General features: G+C 39.7%; 1 protein-coding gene across 4 annotated transcripts in view; it reads right to left on the bottom strand.

Annotated features, from left to right (window-relative positions):
- Ctnna2 (catenin alpha 2) overlaps positions 1-21,353 on the bottom strand; it is a 1,132,589-nt gene that overhangs the window by 721,043 nt on the left and 390,193 nt on the right. For all 4 annotated transcript variants that reach the window (XM_005078277.4, XM_005078278.4, XM_040738184.1 and 1 more), the window contains exon 7: positions 20,062-20,265. In XM_005078277.4, coding sequence (XP_005078334.1) covers positions 20,062-20,265 — 204 coding nt within the window. The remainder of the gene's footprint in view (positions 1-20,061; positions 20,266-21,353) is intronic.

Consider the following 21,353-nt stretch of genomic DNA (forward strand, 5'->3'; position numbering starts at 1 on the left):
GTGTTTCCTTATGTCATTCTTTCCACGGAAAGTGCCTTCTCCATCATTTCCACATCATCTATTTTTCAGAATAATTTATTTTTGACTGACATAATATTTGTACACATTTGTGAGGCATAATATGATGTTTTGATTTATGTACACATTAGGTAATAATCAAATCAGAGTAATTTGCATATTCATCTCCCTAAATTTTGATTTTTTTGTGATGAAGTTATATTTAAAAACTTCTACCTATTTTGAGACATATGGTATGTTGCTGTTAATTATGTTTACCCTACTATATCATAAAATATCAGAATTTGTTACCCTCACCTGTGACATTAGACTAATCTACTAACTCCACCTCATGACCCCTCCTCTTAATTCCCCTCACCCTCTAGAAACCAGATTCAACATGAAAATGCTGTCAAAGCAACCCTTTTAGACTCTACACATCAGGGAAGTCACATAGTGTCTGTTTGTTTGAGCTTGGCTCAAACTTCATATGCTATAATATCTTCCATGTTTATTCTATGTTGTAGCAAATGACATGATTCTACACATCTGTAGAGGGATGCAGCATCCCACTGTGTGTGAATGTGTGTGTGTGTGTGTGTGTGTGTGTGTGTGTGTACACTGTTGGCATTATCAATCAAATACTGGTAGGTATATGATTATGTGACTTGACTGCTGTAAGTAGGCTTCATAAGACATTACTATCCAGGTATTTCTCACACAGAGTGCCATTATTTCCTATAGTGTGAGTGTGAATTGTTGATTAGATATATTCTGGGTGTCATGTGGATTTGTCATATGGTTTTCTATAATTGCTATTCCCATTTATACTCCCTGACACAACCTACAAGAATTCCCTTTCTTTGAGTCTTCTCCAGCATTTGTTATATTTTTATCTTTTGATGATAGTCATTCTAATTGGTCTAAAGTCCTGTCTCATTGTGTGTTTGATTTACAGTTCCCTGTTGACTAAAGGTATTGATCATTTCTATGTGTTCCTTCTGTACAGACTTTTTGCTAATTTAATATGTCTTTGTTACTGAGTGGCATCTTCCAAATATGTCAAGTGTTAACTCCATTATTTTGTTCCTGTCTCTTGGAGACACTAAATGATTTCTGCTTTGCAACATATTTTTCCCACCTCACTTGGAAATCAGATAGTCATAACATTCAGCTGCAGAACATGTCAGTCATTCAGTTGTGCAATATTCATTGTATTCTGGTATCCTTGAGTAAACCCCAAAGCACTCAATAATTTTTAATACTTTTTTCCCAATAAAATTGGATTAGGTAAGCAAAAGATTCTCAAGCCTGGCTTCACAGTGATTAATTTCTGTTGTTGTAAGAATTTATAAAGGGAAAATGTTAACTTTATGATTGTTTCCTATTTGTGTTAAAGACAGCAAACAGATTGATTTACCCAGCAAGCAAGCATTAGTTCTGCCAAACTGAGTTAGAATAATTCAATTGTTCATTACAGGGTGAGAAAAGGCCTCTGATTCTCCAGTCACTGTCAAGGAAAGAAATAACACGCATGAACAAAACAGTCAAAATGCTTTATGGAGATGTCTGATCATAATCCTCCTTCTCTGCAAAACACTGTATTTTTACTATTCTGAAAACTAAAAATCACAAGACACTCTTTAGAAATGGTAAACACAAGTCAGGGCTAATATTTTAGCTTTATTGCAATCAGAGCACTGTTCTTGGCTTGTAAGCTCACAAATAACTCACAGGCATGAGAAGGAAGGCCTGACAAGTGGCAGATTTGTCCATCAGCTTCCAAGAAATTCTGCATAGAGACTTACAGAAAAACTCTGTCTGCTTGTCTAGACTTTATCCATCAAACACATAAAACTAATGGCCAGAGATCAGAATCTGCAGACACCTGGGTATTTCTTTTTTTTTTTTTTGATTTTTTTATTTAAATTGGAAACAAGCTTGTTTTGCATGTCAATCCCAGCTCCCTCTCCCTCCCATCCTTCCTTGTCCCCCTCCAGAACCCCCAACCCCCAACCCAATCCCCATTTTGCTCCCCAGGGAGGGTGAGGCGCTCCATGGGGGATCTGCAGAGTCTGTCATTTCACCTGGGGCCATGTGGCCAGGATGAGAGAGCATCCCTCCATGTGGAATGGGCTCAGAAAGTTCATTCATATGCCAGGGATAAATATTGATCTACTACCTGAGGCCCCATAAATTTCCAAGTCCTCCTCACTGACACCCAAATTTAGGGAATCTGGATTAGTTCCATGCTGGGCTCTCAACCATTAGTCTGGGGTCCAGGAGCTCCCGCTTGTTCAGGTCAGCTACTTCTGTGGGATTGACCCCTATGCTCATCACTCCTCCTTCTCTGCAACTGGATTTCAGTTCAGTGTTTAGCTATGGGTGTCTGCTCTTGCTTCCATCAGCCACTGAATGAAGGCTCTAGGATGGAATATAAGGTAGTCCTCAATCTCGTTACTGGAGAAGGGCATTTAAGGTAGCATTTATTACTATTGCTTAGTTTGCCAGTTGCTGTCATCCTTTTTGATCTCTGGAAATCACACTAGTGCCAGATCTCTCCTCAAATGTATAATGACTCTCTCTACTATGGCATCTCTCATTCTATTTCAAAATAGGTGCTAGCTAATCTCCAAAGAACGTGGCATCTATCTTTAACCAGATTCATTGCATAGAATTGAAAGGATTTATACTTCAATAATTGACTTTCTGTTAATGATTTAGATACTACAGATACAAAATACTAGATACAATCTCATGTAAAGAACATCTTTATATTTCGAAATGTCTATCAACAAGATTTCAGGACTTCTGGGTTGTTGTCGTTTTTCATAAAAATCAAATATTTTACTCAATAAGTAGCAGGGCCAATTGGGGAGAAGTTATCTGGGAGTGTGTGGAAGGAACGGAATTCATTCCTGACTCTTGCCCACCCCCAGGAAAGCCTGAAGCACCTATAGCCCCAAGACTTGCAGAATTAGAGCTAAAACACATACAGTATAGATGCCAGTTATTTTCTTATCCTTTAAATATAAAGTTTTCCAAACTATATACAGTTTTCCTAGTAAATAAAATGTAGTTCCATTAGATTATTTTCAAGCATATATTAATCTTGCAGGAGAAATTTAATAAAGTGTCCTGATAATAGTTACCATATGCTAGCAATACATCACCAAAACTTCCTAAATTGCCATCCTGCCCGTTAAGTGTCTCACATCTTTGTCTCTTATCATTAGACTACATGCTTGATAAAGTTTTAGGAATGTAAAAATGCAAATGCTGTTATCTGGAAGAATGAGTGAAGAGATTTCTAATTTGCTGTTCACAGAGTAGAATATCACTCAACCAAAGAGAACACAGTCATGTCATCTGCAGGAATGGAAGGAACTGGTGATCACCATATCAGCTAACATAAGCCAGACCATGAGCTATAAACAGTACATATTTTCTATCACATGTGCAGTCTTCAAAGAGCAAAAAGAAGATCATGAAAGTAGAAGGGGCAATATCAGGGAGAAAGGAGCAAACGAGCTGAGTGATGTGTGCACATGTGTGAAAATACAACAAAGGGTCAGAGAGATGGCTCAGTAAGAAAAGCACTTGTTGCCAAGCCTCACAACCTTTGTTCAGTCTCTGAGATGCTCATCATGAAGGAGAAAAGCGACTTCCACAAACCGTTCTCTTACCTCTGCACATGCACATGTGCCCACAGACACTGACTAGAAAACACACATGAACATGTCAAGTGATAGTCATTATTCTATATAAATTAATATGCATAATGAAATTAATAAAAATTGGCAAGGTAGAGTGATGGGGAAGTCCTGTGTATATGTAAATAAAGCACTGTTGGCCAACAGGGAAGCAAGATAGATGGGACTAGGAGTCCAGGAAGATTCTGGGAAATGTAGTGAAGGGAGTCGTCACCATGTGATTCCCAGGAAGAGGGGACACAAGTCTGTGTTCTTGGTAAGATATGAACTTATAAAATATATATTAGTAATTATGGGTTAATAATTAAGTCAGAGCTAGCCAATGAGAAACCAAGCAAACAGCCAACAGCTTCATAGTTAATATAGTGTCTTGTGTGTTATTTGGTGGCTCAGACAAATCAGCAACGGGACCCAAGTGGCAGGCGGGAAGACTACATGTTACAGTAGAGTTATATGGAGAACAATATCATGGGGAAAATGCCAGTAACACAAAAGATGAATTTATCTGATTTAAAAACATCCTTTAAAAAAAAGAGTGATCCATTTGTAATATGTTGAGACTTCAATTGCACTGGGTGAGAAATTGCAAACCAGCTAAGTGTAATAACAGTGGAATCAGAATCACTTTGTTCAGTTCCCTGTAACTAGTGGGACTAATGACATTCATACCAGCCCCTGGCTCATCAGAAGACACCATGAAGGAGACTATGAAATGGAGTTTCTTAACAATTATTTATCATCATGTGAATAATTCCAGCTTTGCCAGATGTCTGACATGGCCACAAAGAGCAGGCATTCACAGCTACACTTTCATAACTGGCTGAGCTGGAAACAAAGATTTTAACGCTGTCATCAAGAGTCTTATAAACACTTGACTAAAACTATAAAATCAACTTGAGGTCCAGCCTAAGCTAGACTCCCACATGTTCTGTGCAGCCTCTATGTTCATCCAAGTGTTCAGCTCCCTCTGCAACTGTGTATATACTAATCATCCTATCCGGCTCCCCCTCTAAGTAGCAGGGCTGTTTATTGAGCACTTCAGCTTCAAAATAAACAACGCATGGCTGAAGGTGGCAGACTTAGCACATGTACTTGCCATTTCTATTTTCTCAAACCCCATGAAGATGACCTTAAAAGTAATGTTCTTTTAAATGTACCCAGTTTTCTTTTAAAAGCATCAATAGCACAAAAAAGTTTCAATATTTTGAAAGCCATATATCAGAGAAAAGAGGTGCTAACTCATTTAGGAGCACTGACAAAGTGGAATCCTCAGCTAAGAAACATGGAGGACCAGAACAAGTCAATTTACTCTGAAAAAACTGCCAAAGATGCAGGGATTTGAAGCATCCACTTCTTTGGCAGCAAAGGAAAGAGAAAAGTGAGATGCCTGTTGATCTGTTCTCCAAAAGGCAGCTAGAGCTTCAGGTGCTGACAACTATCATAAATGAGGGGATTTTTCTTCTTTAGTTTTCTTCTTTATGGCTGTATTATGCTTCATTATGCATATATCCAAATTTCTGTTATTTGTGTATTGGTTGACTCTTGTCTTGGTTATTGTGAACAGTTCTGCTATGAATATAGGCATGCAGAGTCCCTTCAACACACCTAATTAAATTCCTTTGAAAACATATGCAAAAGTATGCAGAAGGAGACCATGTGATACTTGTACCTTTAATATTCCTATGAGGTGCCACTCTGTTTTATAAAATATTGTTGTGGCGACACACAACTGCTCTTGGGAGGCTGAGGTAAGAAAATTATCCTGAGTTCAAGTCCAGCCTGTGCTAAAGAATGAGACAATATCTCAAAAGAGATGGGAGCACTGTACTAATTTAACTAATTTAACTTTCCTACCCATCAGTACGGTATGATGTCTCATATTGGAAGAAAACGTCAGTTTCATAGAAAGGGCAGCATGATGGTTCCCAGAAGTTGAGGCTGGAGAACAGGGCACTAAATTTCAGTTACCTATGAGGAGTTAAGTTCAGTTTTTTTATGTAGCATAGTGACTATGGTCAATAATAATATACTGTGTATTTTAAAAATGCCAAGATAGATCTTAAGTGCCCTTATCAAAAGATGGTAACAGATCCATTTCCTAGTTTTCTTAATCTGCCCATGATGTATAAACAAGCTGAAGTATGACCCTATACCCTACATATACATACAATTACTCATAAATTTTATAAATCATACATACTCACAGAGAAAGAAGGCTACAAAGAAAGAGAGTTCATATTCTCTCCTATTTCAAGTTGTAGGGGACTGAGATTTATTTTTAGAAAGGATAAGAATTAGGATTTTTGCCACACCTCCAAAGAAGCTAGGAAACAAGGAGGACCCCAAAAAAGACATACATGGTTCCTTCAGAGAAAGGGAAAGGGACAAGAGCTCCTGAGCAAATTGGGAGCATGATGGGAGGAGAGTGGGAGTTAGGAGAAAGAGAAGGGAGAGGAGGAGGGGGGGGAAGACATGAGGGAACAGAAAGATTGAATCGGGGAAAAATATAGGAGAGCAAGAAAAGAGATACCTTAATAGAAGGAGCCATTGCAGGTTTAAAGAGAAATCTGGCACTAGGGAACTGTTCAGAGATCTACAAGGATGACCCCAATTAAGAATCTAAACAGTAGTGGAAAGGCTACCTAAAATGTCCTTCCCCTATAATAAGATTGAGGACTACCTTATATGCCATCCTAGAGCCTTAACTGATAGAAACAGAAGCAGAGATTCACACCTAAATACTAAGCCAAACTCCTGGAATCCAGTTGCAGAGAGGGAGAAGTGATGAGCAAATGGGACAAGACCAGGCTGGAGAAACCCATAGAAATAGCTGACCTGAACATGGGGGAGCTCATGGATCCCAGACTGATAGCTGAAAAAACAGCATAGGACAGACTCAGACCCCCTAACGTGGTTGTCAGTTAGGATCCCTGGGCAGTCTATGGGGCCTCTGATAGTGAATCAGTATTTATCCCTAGTGGATGAATAGAATTTGGGAGCCCATTCCACAGAAAGGGATACTCTCTTAACCTACACACATGGGGCAGGGGGGGGAGAGGGCCTAGGCCCTGCTCCAAATGATGTGATAGACATTGATGATCCCCCATGGAAGGCCTAACCTTCTCCAGGGAGCAGAACAGGGATGCAATGGGGTGGGGGCGGTCTGTTGGGAGCATGGAAGAAATGGAGGGAGAGGGGACTGGGATTGATATGTAAAACAAGATGGTTTCTAATTTAAATTAAAAAAGAGAGAGAAAAATAGGATTTTGGAAAGTCATGCCTAGCCAAGCACAGAAACACTGAACTAAACCCTGGGAATTATGGGAAAGCTGGCATACAAATGCTAACTACTATGGCTATGGCCCTTGCTACCCCTCCAAAGTGGATAGGTACTACCTGGAGACTGAGGCCACTGGGTTTCTAACTCTTGGAAAGAAACCAGATTCAATTCTCTTATGCTTTCACAGCTTCTTCTTGAAAGCAGAGGCTGTTCTTTACCCTCTGTGAGGAATTGGGATGACTTCCTCATTAGATTCTGATGTCTTCCCTCTTCCTGGACTTCCACTAGTCTCTGTCTGTTCTGATGCCTGCATGATTCCACAAAGGACAGTGCAGAATCTTTTAACACTGATGAATAAAAGAAGTATGGCAGCCAAGGCAGAGTCAATACACGATGTAGAGCTTTCAGTGGACAAAGAATATAAAAGCTCAGTAATATACCTAGCTCCATTACTATACAAAATAGGAATCAGGGCAAATAATCAAATTGTGGCAGTGAAAGGGCCAGAAGATCTGAGCTACAAAACACACTCTAACTGGTCACCATGAGGTCAAGAGGCCCAAGAACCGTGTATTTGTTAGTAGATAGCTTGTTGCTCATTTTCATCTAAGTCAGAAATCAGAAACAGGGGCTTCAGGAAAATGTTTGTGATCCTTTAAAAATCCTGAAAACTATAATATAAATAAAGAAGAAGCCTTATATTACAGGTTTTATAAAATGGGGAAATGGGACAAACAGACCCAAGGAAGTATGTCTGCCACACAATGAAATTCAGGAAAATTTGCTTTGTATAAGAGTGGCTCTGATGTAGAGGAAAGTCAAATCTGTCATTTTAAGGATGAAAACTAAAAAATTAGATGCTGCCTACAGGTTCCTAATTGTTGAGTCTTAGCATCCAAATAATTAAAATGCTGACACACATCTTTTTGTGTGTCTCTTTCTTTGATTTATTTGAAGTGAAACTCACAGAACATTCTAATGTCTTTCTGAGTCATTTTAAGGGGAGCGGGACTCCCTAGGAAGGTCTGAAGTGGTTTGTTGGCCAAGGTGGACCAGGGTGATTTGCACAGAGCAGGAAAATGAAACTTGGATGCTTGTTTCTGAATGGAACAATGATACAGTGGGTTGGTCCACACTGTCTATACAAAAGACTGTTAGATTTGATTGTCAGCTTGGCACAATCTAGAATCACCATGAAGATAGGCTCAATGAAGGTTTATCTCAATCTGGTGGGACTATGGGCATGTCTATGGGGTGATACTTTTGACGGTATTGTTAGAGTAAGAAGACTTATCCACTGTGGGTGACACTATTCACCAGGCAGGAAATTCTGAACTTTATAAGGGTGGAGAAGCAAGCTGAACATGGGATCATGCATACATGATCTCCTTCCTCTATGCTCTTGATTATGAAATGTGATTAGCTGTTTCAAATTCCTTGACTTTCCCTGGTATGGCTTGTAGCCTGGAATTGTGAACTAAAATAAACCCCTTCTTCCCTAAGTTGCTTTTGTCAGCATACTGTATCTCAGTAATGAAACTGAAACTAACACAGTTGGTAAAGGATGGGGGCAGAAGAATTCCCTAGGACACTTAGTAAATTGAATCTTCCCTGGTTCTGATATTACAGATGGGTTGGTTTAGGACTGACTCATAGTCCTGTAATATCCATGTTCATCTCCTTAAGTAGGTTTGATACCCAGGTTTCAAAACTTCTAAAGCAGTCCACAAAGTTCTGCTTCTTCTGAGATACTTTGCTCTAGACATGACAGAAATAATTTGAACATAGCTGGTTTCATTGTTTATCCTTTAAAGTTCAGTGACTGACTTACAAGCATGAGGAACAATACTTAAGGCTGCCTACTGGTCTCCCTCTGCACACACGTGCACCATATCCCTCAAACACAGAATCTGGAACCAAAACTCCATTCAAGCTAAACTGAGTAGTGGGCTACTCTGGGGGAGGCTCTCAATCTTTCAGCTGCAGGCAACATGGACATTAGCAGAAAATGTAGCCAGGAATGAAGCTGTTAAGAAATTATTTTTGACTTTTGAGTAACCCACTTGATCAGGCATTTCAGTTCCGGTGCTGAGAGAGAGAGAGAGAGAGAGAGAGAGAGAGAGAGAGAGAGAGAGAGAGAGAGAGAGAGAGAGAGAGAGAGAGAGAGAGAGAGAGAGAACAGTCCTTTCAAGGATAACAACTGTCTTCTTACAAATGGCAGAGTAGGTGTGTAGGATGATGTATAAGAAGATGTGTGTTTGGGGGCGGGAGGCTAGAAAGGTAGAAGCTTTGTACAAATAGCTACCCTTCAATTAGCAGCTTACAGGGCGAAATGCTGGTACAAGTCTGCGCCTCTCTTCCTTGTAGATTCAAAGAAGACATCAGCCAGAGTTCCACTGATATTTTGCATGTCCTGGCTGGTTACGACAGCTCAACAATGCTTTACCAGATGTATTTTTCTTACTGTTTTTTTTAGACAGTATTTATTCCCACTGACAAAATGGAAAACCTGTTTTAAACGTCTGTTGAGTTAAATCAACATTTGATTTTACCCATTGTCTTATTTCATCAAGATCTCCCTTTCCAAGCACATGAATCATCTGGATGGGACAGGAGAGAGAGAGCTAAATTAATAAAGTTCTTGTCATGTTCAAGGAAGGGAATGTGAATTCAGATCTCCAGAACCCACTTACTATACAAAAGGATGAGCGTAGTGGGGTTCACAAGTAACCTAGACCTGGGGAGGCAGAGAAGAAGGATCCCTGGGGATCGCTGGCTAAACAGTCTAGTCAAATGGGTGTGTTTCAGTGAAAGTCTCTGCCTTGGGGTCTCAAATGACATTTACCTCTACACCAGCACATATAAACATGTGCACAGAAATGCTCACACACACACAAATAGCAATACAATATTATTCAAAGGATGTCCTAGTTACTTAATCAAGTTAGCAATTAAAGTCTTCCTTGTGAAATGCTGTGATTCTGCAGGCTGAGTCTGGACTCACAGAATGTCTCAGTGGTGACTTCTGCCATCTGGACTGATTTAGAGGTATATAAAGAAAATATTGGTGTCTTTTGGGAAGCAGTGAGTTAATAGTTTCCAGTGTCCATAGTGTAGCCTGAAAAATGCTTAGTTACTGGCAATGAGAGGTCTGCCTAGCTCTTGACAATCATTCCTATGGACATATTCAGACAGGTGTGCTGTCCTAGCGGGGACAATGAGAAACTGCTCATGGAAGATCTCTGAATAGAACAGCAAGCAAATGGTGTGCTTCATTTTCACCCTTGTGAAACCTGTAATCTAGCATGTGGGATCCTGAGGTAAGAAGATCAAGTGGTTCATGTCCAGCCTTGGTTACATGTCATGTTTGAGACCAGCCTGAGCTATAAGGCCCTGCCTCAAACAATGACAACAGCAACACAATTACTGGGATCATTTCGAGATCTTCTGGATAGATCCAATGAAGCCCTCCCCCAGAGCTTTAGGAAAGCTCCAACTATAAAGGAAGAGCTTAACACTGGAATGTAAATAAAAAAGAAACCAAGCAGAGTTCATCTTAGCTTATTCATTGCTACATCAACTGATTGAACAGGGAACAGGAGCAAACCACTGACCCAAAATATGAGACTTAACGTACTGAAAATATGTTTTTTTTCTCCTTTTTTCTTCCTCCTCCTCTTCTAGCCTCACCATTATTTATTATTATTAGGGAGGATGAAGTGCAATCCATTTGTAGCCTCCTCTTTGCCAGGCTAGATGTTCTCAGTTCTGAGGACTATAAACTACATCTTGTTCCTCTTCATAAGAGATAAGTTCCAACAGTGAAGTCGAGAGTAACAACTCAGAGGCAATGTTACCTTGAATGTGGCAGGTGTAACTAGCAAATTAAACATACTGACACAATCAAGTGAACACATTCAAGCTAAACTTTAGAGACAAAGAAGCTATCCTCACCAGATTTGAGAAAGAACATTGCAATAAAAGGGATGCCAAGTACAAAGTCACTCAGTGAGTTTGTGTCCCTGGACACAGAGATGTTACCACCAATGAAGTACATCTTAGGATGTAATTATTTCCTAATTGAGTCACGACCAATTCTTTCCATTGTGGGACCAAGGCAGTGCTAGGCACAAAGAAGCTTTCAAAGCTTATCTCTGGAATAACCTATTGGGGAGTGAGAACTCCAGTTCTAGGCATGCTGTGTACTTTGAAAACCGAGAGAAAAGGCTTATCTAGGATTCTGTGCTTGATAAAAGAATACAGCATGCTGATGTCTCTGACAGTTTGGTGAGGTAAAGGCTCTCATGAGAAGATCAATTGATGGATTGGGTTGTCCCAGCTGCCTTAGCTATGATGACCAAATCTGATGACTTGGCAGGCCAGGCTGTCAGCAAACCCTATTCATTTACAAAGCTAAAGACAACTCCTGACTATCCCAGAATGCTTTGTGTCCTTCTTCATCATATTGATTGACCTTGTATGATTCAAGGAGTCTCTGTGAGATTGATTTCTTCAGCAAAGAAACTAGCTAGAACTCTAAGCAATTTTGCTGTTGGGATATATTTTTATCTCCACTTTTTGCTTTAGTAAATGGGAAGAGCTCCTTAAAGAAGGCATGGCTAGCTGAGTGACACTGAAGCTTAGGGCTGCTAGTCTCAGCTCCCTAGAAGCATCCTGTCGGCATTATCCTTCTGCAAGGCAGAGACTGGACACTCTCAGGTACTGTGGTTCTTGACTTCACTGGCCCAGGCCTAAGGTAGTGAACACATCACACTCTCCATCATGACAGCTCACAATCCGACAATCTGTGTATACCCTTGACAGTTTGACAAACTTTTGATCCCAAATGAAACCTTCACTTTCTTTAAAATACTTTGTAATCATAATCTAGTCATTGCAGGCTTAATTTATAATTTGTCTCTTAGGTCAGTTTTCATTCATGATGGCTTGCTTGAATTTTTAGTGCTTCTAGAACATAAACTAGGTTCTTTGTAATTTCAGTTTTGCAAATACTTTGAGTAGAATTCTTGAGGATGTAGCCCCTAGTAGATTAACTATGCTCCGGGGAATGATCCGACATTCATTACATGAGGCCAGGACAACTGAACTTAATGTTTCTTTTTTTTAAAGTAAAATAAAAAGGATGTGAAATTAGGAGAAAGAGGCGACGGTTGGAGTATAGGAGGACTTGGGGGAGGAAACCGGAGTTGTATATGATTACATGTAATTTTTCACATGTATAAAATTGTTAACAAACAAAAATTAAAATGAATCTGAACTTCTCAAAAGTAAAATCAGAATAAAAAATGAAGCTAGAACTTCTGGGAAAAATGGTATTGACTCCTACAAGGTGTTTTGATCAACTACAACAAACTGCCTTCAAAGTAAATTCTGGCTATAACTTGGCATGCTGAAATGATTCAGTTTGGTGCCATGAAAATAAATGACTCAGTGTTTGGGTTAAGTTCTTGAAGGAGGGGGGGTACTTTCTATCTTATGCTTATATAGAGTATCAGTATATTTCCATGAGCCATAGCAAGTGGAATATCTCTACTCAGCTACCACTAGAATCCAACAAGATCACATTTCATATCTATTCAGTCATGCTGCCTGTATGAGTGACTGACTCTAAAACTCTGTGTCTAACTTCTAAGCATGCAGAGGCCTGGACCCTGTGTATATCAATCTAGTTTCGCATGTCTGTCAGACAACTGCCCACCAAAGTCTTATAATTTTGTAAGGGTTCTCATTTCTTTCTTCCATAGCTTTATCAACAATTATGATAATTGTCCCTCATAGTGCTCCTTGAGGCAGGAACACATATCCAGGGATATCTCTGTCCTGGTGAACAGAAAAGAAACACATCTCGACTAGACACACCCAAGAAGGCATTCCTTTGCAGGTGTTATCTCTTCTCCAGGAAGGAACAATGCCCTTGATAACACAGGGTTAGTTATTTAGGTTAACAAAACCACGTAAGGGAATTAGAGCACTTGGAAGAAGACAGAGAAAATTAGTTTCCTTACCACAGTACCTTCTTCCCAACCCCTTCTTATTCTATTTCAAAGTGCCTCCCAGATAGTGTGAGTTCTGTTTTGGCCATTTTACTGCTGGGAAAGCTGAGGTTTAGGGAGCTACCAATCTGGCATAAAATAACTTCATAAGAAGATATGAAGCAGGTTTTGTTCCCAGGGCTCTCGCATGCTACACAAGTACTTTATCAGTTGGGCTGCCGTCCAGGCAGGCCCTGCATCCACAAGCAATCGCAACTACTGGCGATCTTGTGCTTCCCCTCCCACTGGTAGGGGATGTGGGAAAACAATGGTTTCTAGCCAACGTTATCTTTTTAGTGGCACATCCTTTAGAAACTCTCCATCTTTCTATGGGACATGACATGCAACCCTACATTGGGCTTACCTATAGTTTCACGGGCCCTTTTAGCTATATGCAGATACAGAAGGCACAGGGAAACCTGATTGTTTTTCAGATGAAAACAAAATCAAATGTATACAGTAAAATTGATAATACACAGAAGAATATACCAAAGGTAATTTCTAGGTGATTCAATTTTGCTATGTATTAATTTATTTGAGGTAGGATTTCTTTCCCTGTGATGCCCAAGTTGCCCTTGAACAAAACATCCTCATGCCTCAGGTTTCTGAGTTGCTTGCACAGAAGGTTCATGCACCCACCTTACACACATATGTTAATACTAAGGATAAGACATGAATATATCCTTGAGTTCAAAGACAACCTAGGCTCTGCAAGGAATTTATAATTTGTTTATGTGAAAATATTTGATTATATAAAACTGCCCAGGAGCGAAAAGCCTTCTAAACTTCAAGTCTGTTCTCACACCTTTCCTAAATATTTTACTTAGTCATGCATTTGTTTTAAATCACATTATACTACCTAGACAAATAGGGTTCTGTATTTCTCTTTTTCAACACTTGTCTCTTTACTCATCACTATACCCAAAATGAATTGTTTCTAAGTCAGTCATTACATAGTCATATAATAAAATACTATCCAGCCAGGAAGCACATGTTTAGAGAATATTTATTTACATGGAAACATGGTCACAAAATATTGAGTAAAGAAAAAAGATTACAAAATACCATTAAGAAGACAACCTTTTTTTAAAAATCAACTCATAATACAAGTTTAAGTGCATTAGCACACAGACTGCTTCTGAAAGCTTATAAACTTTAGAAAGGCACACATCCAAATTTTAACAGTAATGGTACATAGGAAATAAGATGAAATATTTTATGTATATTTCATTTACTTTTTATTATTAACCATGATTGAGTATACTACAAAAAAGGAAAACAAAATAACCACAATAGAAAGGCCACTGTTTTTTTTTTTTGAGGTCCTGTGTCCCTGGATATCACCTCACTTATATGTCATACAACTTTGAGGAAAAAGGTTTCTTTTTCTACAGATGTGTAATATTATGTATGTATAAATGATTCAATCAAATGTGGAGTTTTTAAGGGGACAAAAGGGGAATGTTGAGGGGAAAGAGGGACAAGAAGGGGGAAGGGGGTATAGGATGGAACACATTCACATATAAGATATACTTGTCTGGAAATGTAAACTGAATGAATTAAACAAGGAAGCATTTGTTAGACTGGGCTGTGTTTTGCCTCCTTGATCAGACTGTAAGTGACTTTTATGGACCTCACTGCATCCTCAGAGTCCCACAAATGGGTTCTGTGAGGAAGCACACTTACTGTGATTTTCGGAATGAGAAATCTCCCAATTAAGACTGTGTATTTTAATACTACATCCCCAGTTTGTTGTTGGGGGCAGTTATGGAATCTTAATAGGGTGGAGCCTTTCTGGAAGAACTCCACCACTGTAGCTGGGCGTGCAGCCTTGCTGGAGGAAGTCCTTCCCTAGGGAAGAGCTTACCTTGGCCTCACTTTTTTCTCTCTGCTCCCTGCATATGCATGAAACGGGATCTATCTGAGTGCCATGCCTTCCCTACAAAAATGGACAGGAGCTGGATGCTAAAACAAAACTAAAAACTAAAAGAAACCCATTTACTCTGATTTTTTTTGTCATGGAATGTTTTCACAGCAACTGATATGCTCACTTACATTACATTATAGTGTGGAGCTAAGGCTGGGACAATGACACCTGAGGCACTTAAGATATGTATGTATCACCTCACATCAGTGCTGTACTATGTTCTTTAATTGCCTGACTTTTAGTAGAAATTTACAAATTAAAGGCAGTGACGCACTGAGAGGGTTCAAAGGACTTGAAAGTACCATGAGCTCATGTATTTCATGTGTAATTTTATTTTTTAAAAATGCAAATACAAAGTACCTGCTATGGTTGACAAAGCAGAGACCATCAAGGCCCTCTTCCTTAAGGGATTTCTGCTTCAGTGTACAGTTTCTTATAATTATGTTTGTGTGTGTGTGTGTGTGTGTGTGTGTGTGTGTGTGTGTGTGTGTGTGTACGCACACACGCACTACTGTGTTTTGACAGGCATGTGTCAACGGTTGAATGTGGGATGTCTCCCTCCAGTTAGGATAAATCAAACAGTAGTTATCCTTCAGGATCCACCTGGTTTTGTACCCCGTGGAAGGGTAATAGGCACATGTTGGCACACCTTGTTTATACTTGGGTACTGAGGATAGAACTCAGGTTCCAATGCTTGTACAACAAGCAACTTTACCCACTGAGTCATCTCCCTAGCCCCATACCTAAAGAGAAAAAAAACTGTTCATTATTTTAAAAAAATAGAGAAAGTGGCTGGAGAGATGGCTTGGTGGTTAATAGTGCTTGCTACTCTTGCAGATCCTAGCTCACTTCTCAGCACTCGATGTGGGTGGCTCATAGCCACCTGTAATACCAGCCTTCTTCTGGCCTGTGTGGCCATCTGCACTCATGTGCATATACACATATACAGATACACATACATATACACATAAAGAATAAAATATTTATAGCTATACAGAGAGTATATGTCTGCAGAATTGAACCAGGTTACACAGCACACATGGTCCAGGCAATCACAGTTCGTATTCTCACCAAGGCCCATCAGTGAATTGTGCATGAAGAAGAAAACAGCTCACTGCCTCTCAGTGTTCACATTTATCGTTTTAGTACCTAGAATAAGGATTAAAGTTTTCTTATGGTTCTGAATTGTAGTTTAGTACTTAGGATTCATAATCTATTTCTCAGTCTTTTATAAGAGACAGAAGCATACTTAGGCATTTTGGTGACAGAATTTTGAAACACAATTTTTCTACTTAACTACCCATTCAAACACAATTTATCTAGCAAAGTATACAGGCACTGCCAAGTGAGCTATTTACAAATTGCTACTACATTGGAGTAAATCAAAACTTTTTGTGTAATTTAAATCAAATGAAGATTTCTGACATGTCTGTAAATGTTGTTCATGATGGCAGATGTCTATTTTACATTTATACAGCAGACATATTCTTCTCAGTAACTACGCTATATGAAAAATTTTTATTAAAGTCACAGTCAGAATGTGGACAGTTTACTTCTACTGTGGTCATATGTCTAAAGAGATCATGCTAACTTGAATTACTTCAGAACCCAGGTTCTCTTGACCTTTCCCCCATCTTTTTTAGTATTACATGCCTACATCCTGTTCTTGATGCCTCAATCAAGGCATTCTCTATTCTCAGATGTCCTCTGCTCCCATTAGCATGACATATAACCTGTGTAATAAGGCGCAAAGTCCTGTACAGATAGGTACTTCATCCCCTCACAGATATCCCGGTATACCAGACACCTGTTCATAAGCACCTTGACATTACTGCTTCTTCACCCTAATATGCTCTCTGTCCCCTCACCCGATCTTTTGATCCACCATCGCAGAATGTCCCTGTATCTTTAATACTCATAGTTCTCCCTTCCTCCTCTCTCTTGGGGTTTTCTGTTTTGACTTTGGGCTTATCATTGTATGAAATAGCTCTTGCTCAGAGCAGTCATGCATGTGATGTCCATCATCTCCCTCTGGAGTGTAAGCCCTGTGGCAGCAGAGGACTTGGTTCTGTTCACTGCTGCATTCCTAATGTGATGCCTGTCACTAAAGAGTAATTTGTACATTTGTTGAATGAATGTAAGTTTCAATCCATTATAAAAATTCTTATCTGTAAAATACCATGTCACCTCTTGTCCTATCCTAATGCTCCCCTTTTTCCTCACAAATAAGCCAACATTAGTAGATATTTGAAATTACATTTAATATTTTTTAATGAAGAAAATTTAATGCTCCAAAACTAACAGGATTTTCTCTTATCAGCCTCTTTTTAAAGTGCATATTTTTTTTTGCTGCACTTTCAAATCCTACACATGCAGATTCATCAAATCACATACATTTGTGGAAACCTCTTGCTAATAATGTTCTCCCTCTGAGCTCAACATAACCCAAGTGGGCAAAGAATAACCCACGCCCCAGGTATACTGCTTTCCTTCTGTGAGTTAGTTCCTTGAAGTCCTCTACAATCTCCATTCACACACACCATTTGGTAAGTTCAGTGTCTTAGGGTTACTTTGGATGCCAATAGGGCATTAAAGTTGAATCTTCATCTGGGATAATCAGGATATTTTTGGAATTCAGAAATGACTGTTTCATCAAGATTTCAATCTCTAATTATGTGGGTTCATGGTTTTGTTATCTTAATGCCATTAATACATTAACACGAATGTATTGATATATTTACTCCCACAACTTACAGAATGGAAAAAAATGCATACATAACTGGCTAGGAATGATGGACTGAGTCAGTTTTTACTTCCACAGAATTTTAGGACAAGCCATGATGTAACCGTCGCTTTACGTTAATATATGCCATATCAGAATAAGCATGTTGGTTTTATAGAGGCCAAAATCAAACCACTTCATGGGAACCATAGTGGCATTTGCGCTGCACCAAGCTCTACCCTGGAGTCACTGGTGTGAAGTTCAACAGAATGGCAGGCAGTTTCAGTAAGAACTCAAATGGGATATGTTTTGTTTCAGGCTTTGATGTGAATAAGATTTGGACACTTGGAAATTTGAACATGACAACCTTCTATGTATTCTACAACTATATTAGAAGCCAGGATTTTAATGAAAGAACGACCATTTCTGTATCACAAGGCTGTATCACAAGGTTCTGACCAAACTACAAGTGACTAGAGTTCAATAAAATCCAAAATGCACCAAACTCCGATGGTCCATATGAGCTCACACTAAAAAGAAAATACCACACACACACCAATAATAACCCACTTAGACAATATATGAAAATCACATATCACATCTTGATTATCTGGTCTTTTATCATAGCCCACAGCTTCTATTCATGAGAACACATTTTATTCTGATGTGTTTATATTAATACTATAACCATAGCTGTTTTGCAACTCCTGCTACCTTCTTTGGTAATAATTGTTCATTGATGGGAATCCTAGTGTTCTGTAATATAAAGCTGAATTTTGTACACATGTCCTTAGCCCCATGCTGTTCTGTCAAAGCAACAGCAGGTAGAATTCCAGATCCTGTGAGCAGCATCTGCTATGCAAAAGATTTCCTCAGAGTGGGAGAGCCCTAGGCCAGCAGCCTCCATCTCTAGCTGTACTCTACAGAACATCCATATAGCCAAACCACAGCATATACTGGACATGAAGGGTCCTATAGGCAAGTCCTTACCAATGCCTAGGTGCCATAGCAGACACTCAAATTTTATTCTTTATTCAAAATAGGCAAGTCTTCCAAAATTCAAATCATCTGAAGGTTCGGGGAAAAGAACGTGATTTTTAAATTATATTTCTTCATTTATTGGGGCAGGGAACTCACACATATGTGGTAGTCAGAGGACAGATTTCAGAAGTAGCTTCCTCCATTCATTATTTGGATCCTGGAGATCCAATTCAGGTCTTTAGGCTTGGCTGAGAGATCCTTTAACTGCTGAGTCATCTCATTGGTCCAGAAAACAAATCTTTAGTTTCTGGTCTGTTCCTACTATACTTCACTTGCTTTTCAAATGACAGGAAAAAGACTGTTACTGTCAATGCTGTCTCCTTGCTTGAAGTTTATACCACTGACTTACCAAATTTCTTGAGTTTACTTAAAAGATGGGAGTCACTGGGTATGTGAGGGGTGGTCCTCTGCTTTATCATTTCCTGGGAGTGTCATAACACAAAGATGGTAGCAGATTTCTCAGCATCCCTGTTAGCATACCTCAGTACCATAAAGGCCATTCTGACAACATAGTATATACCAAGTCCTGATGTGATTGACAGCTTTTCCCAACTTATACTTGATTCTCTCGAGGACAAAAATCCTGCACAGGGCGATCACTGATAACTCATAAATACAAACTCTGGGAACTTATTGAAAGCAGTGCAGCAAATAAACACAACTATAATTTAGTGCCTTTCAAAGCAAAGTATATGGATTCAACAACCTAGCATCTTACAGGTACACACACACACACACACACACACACACACATACGTCACAACTTATAAGAAATGGAGAGAATGGTTGCTATCTGTGCCATCAACAGTGAAACTCCAGTGTATTTGAAAATTCACTCATAATAATTTCCTCCTAGTTTATGGGCAGTTAGAACTTTTCCACTTTGCTGGACCAGAATAAACACTTTAAAACTTGCTGTGCTCATTAACGCCTTTCAGGGCTAAAGATCAGCATCTATTGCTATTCTTAGCTTTGAAAATGTACTTTGTAAAGGACCAGTTAGCACAGCCTCCTCTGTTTCCATCAATCAACCACCTTCAGCAACTGAAATCCTACGTAAATCAAATTGCAACCATTGAAATGACCAAGACAACAACACTCAAGTAAACAGCAGAGTTCCTGAGATTTTTACACTCCACTCAAGGCTTCCATCTTGAACAACCACTTGGAACCAGAATCATAGCACAGGTTTTCCCAAAGTAGTCCTTTGGCGAAACCTTACTCTGCCCCAGAACACCTGTCTTCATTCCCTGCTATGCCTGATTTCACCACAAGAGCACAGAGCACAAGCCACTTAGATGAGAAAGGCCTTGGAGCCCAGCACTTACATTATTCATGTACTCGCTTAGCAGGTCCTGGAGTGCCTGGCGCACCGCATTGCACTCAGCCACAATGCGTTCACGACGGTCATCCCGCGTGCAGGAGGAGTCTGCCATGAGGGCAGCCCCACTGATGATACTCTCCAGTCTCTCCTCCAGCGATGGCCGGAACCTGGCCTCACTGAACGTCATGGGGTCCAGGATGATCTTATTCTGAAGAGATCAGAAGAGAAAAGTGAACCGGAGAGGGACAGCAGCTTCAGACTTTTCTATATCAAACTATCTGAAGCTAGCACGAGAAAGCCCTCCCCTGACATGAAACCAGATACTGAGACAAATACTAGTATGTTTGAGAAAAATTTCCCCCCTAAATGTAATCTACAGTTTGAGAACAGCAAGTCTTATTTGAAGAACATGTTCTTGGTTAAGGCCATCTGTGGGGAGGCATTTCCAAATGAGATAGTGATACTGGATTTGTGGCCTTCAAGAAAAGTACAATGTAGCAAGCTGGGGGATTAGGAAGATTTGAAAGCCTAAATCATGATTTCTAATCATGTTAGACATTAGGTGGATGCAGAACATCCTCCTGAGGAAAAGCAGAGTCCCAGCTGTCCTTAGATACCTAGGCAAAAGGCATCCAACAAGTTCATTTCCTACTAGGAACTGGCAGGTTTTATACTAAATCTATGTTTTCCAAAATATGATTCAGAATGTAGGCACTTTTGTTAGTTCCTTTGCAATTAATTACTATTTCTTCTATCAGATAACCTTCTTCCAGTTCACTCTCTGTGGCGTGCCTATAGTTTAAGATGCACATGCTCAGCTGTCTGCTCCACTCCCCATGCCTGCTTGCTACCTTACTTTTCTGCCATGATGGAATCAACCCTCTTGAACCATAGCTCTTTCTTCTATGAGTTACCTTAGTGTTTTATCAGAGCAATAGAAAAACTCATCAGAGAAGGTTCTGTTTGCAGAGTATGGAGGTTAATATGAATACCCACCATTGTTCCAAGTACAGACGTTAAGTGACTGTGGAGTACTCAGCCCCAAATGGGATATCTACATCATACCTATGTCACAGAGAGGGGGACAGAAGAGAGAAGGGGGCAGGAGAGAGAGAGAGAGAGAGAGAGAGAGAGAGAGAGAGAGAGAGAGAGAGAGAGAGAGAGAGAGAGAGAAAGAGAGAGAGAGCACATACAGAGCTCAGGGAACATCATGTAGGAGGGAACAGAAGCATTGAAACAGCCAGAGAACAGAGAAGACTGCTGATATGTAGTACCTACTGGACATCACGGCAGTTT

Source organism: Mesocricetus auratus, unplaced genomic scaffold (genome assembly GCF_017639785.1).
Source record: "Mesocricetus auratus isolate SY011 unplaced genomic scaffold, BCM_Maur_2.0 Super-Scaffold_100676, whole genome shotgun sequence".
Lineage (NCBI taxonomy): Eukaryota > Metazoa > Chordata > Mammalia > Rodentia > Cricetidae > Mesocricetus > Mesocricetus auratus.